Source organism: Meleagris gallopavo, chromosome 6, assembly GCF_000146605.3.
Source record: "Meleagris gallopavo isolate NT-WF06-2002-E0010 breed Aviagen turkey brand Nicholas breeding stock chromosome 6, Turkey_5.1, whole genome shotgun sequence".
NCBI classification, from domain to species: domain Eukaryota; kingdom Metazoa; phylum Chordata; class Aves; order Galliformes; family Phasianidae; genus Meleagris; species Meleagris gallopavo.
The window spans coordinates 37859710-37865995 of record NC_015016.2 but is presented as its reverse complement, the minus strand read 5'-3'; the positions used below and the strand labels follow the sequence as shown (position 1 = coordinate 37865995).

General features: G+C 36.9%; 1 protein-coding gene across 3 annotated transcripts in view; it reads right to left on the bottom strand.

The window, feature by feature from the left end:
- The window catches only part of RBMS3 (RNA binding motif single stranded interacting protein 3), a 600418-nt gene that overhangs the window by 488008 nt on the left and 106124 nt on the right, over positions 1 to 6286 (bottom strand). For all 3 annotated transcript variants that reach the window (XM_031553946.1, XM_031553947.1, XM_019616531.2), the window contains one exon: positions 4180 to 4353. In XM_031553946.1, coding sequence (XP_031409806.1) covers positions 4180 to 4305 — 126 coding nt within the window. In that variant the 5' untranslated portion in view covers positions 4306 to 4353. The remainder of the gene's footprint in view (positions 1 to 4179; positions 4354 to 6286) is intronic.

Sequence of the window (6286 nt, the reverse complement as noted above, 5' to 3'; positions counted from 1 at the left end):
TTTAAATAATTCTGCTTTACACGTTCCCAGTAACAGTATAATTTCAGAAGCAATCACGCATTTAAAGAAGTTAGCAGAAAGATGTCTGGGGATAGAGTATTGGAACAGGGACAGCAGTACTGCTAAGCAAACTGATTGTCTGATCCACATATGACATCTCAGATGTAACAGCTTGTAAACATTATCTGTAGAGCTCCAAATAATAACTTTACAGATTTAACCAATCATGCTTTGAAGGCTGTCACTGATCTAGTGGAGCATGACCAAATCCCGTTAGAGTGCAGAATAGATTCTAGTGGAAAGTCTTACATGCTGAGTTGCATATCTATATAAAGAATGCAAAAGCTCCACACATGCAAAAGAGATGTGCGCAAATGAAGAAATTAATACATCATTAGTACTAATTCATTGTCTCATGGGTCTACAAAAAAGGTTTCAAACCCTGCAGGGTAACTCAGTCTGCAATGGTACTAGGTGCTTCATCAGTGAATATTGTGCTGACAAATTCCTTCATAACTCTGACTTCTCCATTAGCGTGGCAGATAGCTGTCCCTGCTGCATGAATATTCAAGACAAAAGAGACTCCCTTCCAGTTTCAACTGAAATAGTATAAAGCAGACCAGGTCTTGCTGATGTATCTGTTTTGTTTGCTGACTTTACACATGTATTTCTTTAAAATAACAGCAGTTTATCTAAGCAGTCATTTTTTTAGAGTTAATTTGCTGAACTGAAATTCTATTGTCCTCGTAAAATGTGGAGAAAGGGAAATTAATTGAGTCTTTGAGGCTAGAAAAAACATGGATGTAAACATGGTCAAAGGACTGTAGCTATCTTCCCCAGCTGAGATAATAAGAAATATTTTGACTTTTTTTTTTTTTAATATCCTTTTTATCTTCCTCGTCTGATGAAAGTTCAGTACAAAAGCATGTTAGATAGCTATGTGTCTCCTCCTATTCTAAGCACTACATGCTGTATTTTTCTGGCTGCAAGCCTATGCATGTGAATGCCAGACGAATTTCTAGTTCCCAGTATAGAAAAAAGTAGTTATATAATTTGTAAGGGCTATCTATCATATTATTATTCGTATTAGTATACAGATCCTACAGGATATCCTGCCTCTTAGTATAGCTAGAAGTTAGCATCTTCTTGTTTGCTCAAAAATTGCAGTGCACTATTGACTGTGATGATTTGCAGACCTTTTTTTTTTTTTCTTAGATAATTCCAAGAGCTGAAAACATACATGTTTAAACAAACTTCATATTCTTGTCTTTTCTGGGGTAGAAAGACTGCTTTTAATCAACAATTGCTGTGCTATGGAAGAGAGATGCAAGCTGTAATGTCTAATTGCAAAAAACTAACGAAGCTTTTGGCTCAGAAATACCTTATGACTCAGGCTGATCCTAAAAAGATGTCTTAACACTGCCCTTTGTATCATATTTTTTCTTTCATCTAGGAAAAAAATGAATTCAAGGATTTTTTCTGAGTTACGTTTGTCCCAATTAACATGAATCTCTTCTTGTCTCCTACAGCTTGTTTCCAAACAGTAGTGAAAAGCAAAGCTTTTCTCTTGGCTTTCTCTCCCGGGACTATCTTTAAGTACTTCAAAGCCACACCCAACTCCTCGACATTTGTCTGCCTTGAACTTGCAAAGCGCTCATAAGCCCGTTAGCCTCCAAAGCATCAAGAAGCTACAAGGATCTTCAGACATACTCCATGTGGGAGGTTTTGCAGAAACAGCTTCATATGGCAGTAAAACCTGCATCTTGTTCTCGTGAACTTGTGTCAGATGAGGGCAAATAAAATCCTCTGAAGTACAGTAGATATCCAGTGGAGCGTGTTACACTGGGGAGACTTGCAAATAAAGGAGCTCCTCCATATCCAGCTTTTATTGCTGTCGTTTGCCACAGAAGTGTTGATTTGAGCCCAGATTAAATATATCCTAGTTGGAAACAGGAATCCGACTAATTCTAACTTTAGCATATACATTACTATAGATATTCAAACAAACATTAGAGTAATGCTTTCTTTTGGAAACTTGACCTCCACTTGATGCTGGAGGAGGAAGGAGCTGAGTTTGCTGGTGTGCCTTACTATGGCCCCACTTCTGGCCTCAACAATGTGAGAAGAGAGAAGCAAGGAAGGTATGGAAAAAGGACTGCAGTGGAGGCACTGCAGTGGCAACTAACCTGCTACAGCATCTTACTGCCAGTCCAGTTCCCTACTGAGTTGCACCCCTTGGATGAGCAAGAGCCAAGAAACGTGCTAAGTCTTTTAACCTGTTGAACCCATGAGCAGGATTAATTGAAAATTTCAGTTATTTGCCTTGTACTCTTCTACTTGCTTTTATTATACAGATTTATGTAACTCTGGGTATTCTGAAATCTCTAATTACCAGTGATCATATAAATTGACTTTCAGATTGAAATACCACTTCCAATGATTACACATTAAGGTGCTCAATAAAACAAATATTGCACAAGTAAAGTGATTCCGGTTACCACCAATTCTAGTCCAAACAATGAAAACAGGAACTGTGGAATTATCCTGGAAGAGAATCCAGTGTTCTGACATTACAATTTGTAAGGATACAAAGATGTCTCCATTTTTAAACCCTATTACAAGAAGTATAGCATTCTTCTTGTAAACTCTTTTGTTGAGTACATGGGTGTCCAACCTTTCAGCTTGCCTGGGCTGCACTGAATAACGAGGAATTGTCTGGGGGTGATGTTTTGATTATTGCTGAATGAGGGGTGTGTGCCCAGAGCTAGGCTGCTTGTTGGGTTGAACATGCCTTGTTTAGCAGAGTCAAAGTATGACTCACATTGAGAGTTGGGTTTATTTTAAATGATCAAAGTTAGCGAGCAGGTAATGACTTGAATACACATAGTTCATTATGTTAAATTAACATGATGTTAAATACAGGGACTTTTCTGGGACATTATTCTAAACCAGGAAAATATCTGTGCTCTTTTGATGCCATATACGGTCTTTTCCTTCACATTAGTTTTTATCTCTCTCGATGACACTGTAATGGAATTAAACAAACAGCAGAGTCCATAGGGATGTTTAATTCACTGAGATCTTACCAGCTCAGAGAAGAGATAAGACTTTACAAATGTATTCCTCTCCTTTATTTGAATTACCATGTCAATACATCAGAAAATTCCTAACCCAAACTTCTGGCCAAGTGTGTTGTTTCGTAAGGTAGCAGAGCTAAATCAAATCACACGGACCCTGCAACAAGATTGCATTACACATTTTTCCATCTAGAGTAAAAGCTGTTGTTTCCCCCTTTTTCCTACAAATTTGCTAGAGGATGACAAAGCTTCATTGCATAAACACAACAGGATGTTAAGATAGCGTATCCTTTAGGAAGCTCTAACAATAACCAAAACTAAGTTCAAATCCAAGTATTAAAAGAATAAGAAGAGGGGAGAGTAAAAAGGGAAGATTTCTTACACTAGTGAGGTCTTCCCCAGTTAAGTCAAGGCTTTCAAAATCAGGAAGAACCAAAGAGCTCTACTACAGCAGTTTGCTACACAAATATGACAAAAACCACCACCAGCTTTCAGCTGTAGCTCTTTCACGGTTGTCAAATTAAAAAACACAACAACAGTGAGACCCCTTCTTCATTCTTTTTGGCCACCAGTTCATGCAAATTACAGAGAACCAATCGTTTTTGCCTAGCAACAAGCTTGCACATTCACTGCTGATTGTGTTAGTGATAAAGTAGCAAATGCTAACAAATCTAGTGATAAGAAGAGTTGCCCTCCTTCACTGACTCATCCATACAATTTAAAATCTTTGAAACAAAGAATAATTCATTAATCTAACAGACTTGCTAGAAACAAAAAAGAAGCCATTAATAATACCTTCTTGCAGTGCACATCTCTGACATTGAAACCATGGCATACCACAATACTTTTATGCATAGAGAGGACTCACTAAATGTGCAAAACTATATGTATTATTATTGAGCCATTGAACTTTCCTATCTGTTTATGCCTTAGACTCATTCTAATATTTTCCAGAGTTATGGTTAGTACATAAGAGCTGTCCTGACTACCAGAGGACAGGAGTGCCAGCAGAGCATGCTGAATCATCAACCCCTGAGTACCTCTACCTCCCAGAGTGTCATACAGCTCATTCAGGTAGTTGCAAAAGTAGTTCATTACTTACAGTAGGATGTCCAGCGCAGTAAGTGTAGCTAGCATGGGACTGGTAGTGCAAGCTTGCTCTCGGGAAGGTGTATGTATTCCAAGCAGGTTGGCTGCTATTCCACTGGTTGCTAAAGCCAGGGCTCATGGTCACTCTTGATTTACTGTTTTGGTACGTTCTCACTGTGGAGCTGGACTATCAAAAAAGAAAGAAATGCAATGTAAAAATAACTTTTAGGGTAGAATACAAACAATGCAACTACACATCATTATTCTGCATAAACATTCTGTTACATAGTCTGGAGCAGACTTCTATTATTTCTGTAAGGAACTAGAAAAAGCAAAAATTCAACTTCTTCAAAGATATCGGTGAAACACTCATCAGTGAAGGCTATTTCGTAGTAAATGACAACTTGGGGACAATGTTTAGACGTCATTCAAGACATCAGGAATCTATCTGGTAGATAGGAAAGATCAAACCTTTACAAAACTACTCCTAATTGCACATACATAATAATCTAAACTTCACAACACTTTTGAATTAATTTGAAGGAAAAAAAAAAAAACCACCAAATTTTAATTCCTTTTTTTTTTTTGTTAAGTTAACTCAGTAACTTCATTGAAAATGTCCCAGACTGCAAACATCACCACCTACATTCTTTCTGCTTTCTCTCGTTTTGCTTTATTTTAGCTGAGTTTTTCAGCTTCTGCTCCTCCTTTTGTGAAAACCAAAACCAAAACAACAAAAAGCCAACAACAAACAAACAAAACCCGATAAATACTTGTACTGATAGGACAGTTAATTAGTGCAGGAAAAAATAATCAGTTATCAAATAAAAATAGAAGATGCATTCAATGTGAATGCAGCTTAGCAGATAATTATGTTGCTTTTGAAAGACTTAAAGATGCATTTTTTCTCAATATTCCCATTCCACCTGTGTGTTTCAGGTGTTTTTAGCATTTTTTTTTCTTGGCAAAGGTGTTCTCAACATCCCATGCAAAGTTACACCATCAACTGTAATTATTATAACCCCAAAACTGTTATTTTTAAGCTTGCCTTCATCTCAGTAATATTACAGTGAAAGCTTTATAAGTATGAACACAAATAATACTTCTCAGAAATCCTTACAAATGTTCCTGTTATTAAATTGATGCAATCAATTTCAATAACTATATTCAAGAATGAGGCTCTATTTATTTTTATCCTCCTTTCAAAGATAGCTTTTCTATGAGACATACATAGCATGAACCATATATCGATACGGGGCACTATTGAACACGATGTTTTACACAGCCCAAGTCTATCCTTAGCCCTGAGTGATAACAAGATAAAAGAAGAACAGAGTCTGATGCAGAAACAGAGAAAGCAGCTTTGTAAATCAGCATGACTTTCAGTTTCATTTCAGTGCTTCAGCTCAGTTTCTCTGAGATAGGATTACTGAAATGGAAGGAAAAAGGGAGAGAGAAAACTTAACAAAAGGATTTAATAACATTTGACGTATAATATATTTTATATAATGCTTGTATATTTCATTTATACATATAAACGTATAATCTTTCAAGTTTTTATACTATGCTTAGATGAGCTGGTTGTAGAAACTAAGACAGAGATACCACACTGGCATTTGCTGAACATGCCAAATTTGTTTCATTTAATTTTCAAAAGCTTACGTAGACAAAGTCTGCCTCAGATATCAACTGCTGTATAAACTTGAAGTTCAAGAAAAGGCCAAATGACTTCCTGCATGTGTTTATTTCCTGTACTGCCGATTAGGAAGCCTAAAAAGAGCAGTTTCCGCTCAGTTCTCAATATCTGGACAGATTCGCCTCCCGCCCCCACCCCTAAAGTGAAGAATTCCTGCGGTGTGATTTCTAAAGATTTAACTTAGGACTAGATGAACACAAAGCGTATGAATGAACACTAAAACCCACACTAAACTCTCATTAGTCACTGTGTGTGACAAGTGGGTACTTTGTTCTTACAAAAGGCTTCTTGCAAAAAAATCTGCCCCTATAGTTAAAGGGGCTTATTTGAAATAAATCTTTTTGTATGAATTTAAATCATGATATATCAAAGGAAAGGGTCGATGGCTGCATCTAGAGAAAAAAAAAGTGAAGGGTTTTAATGT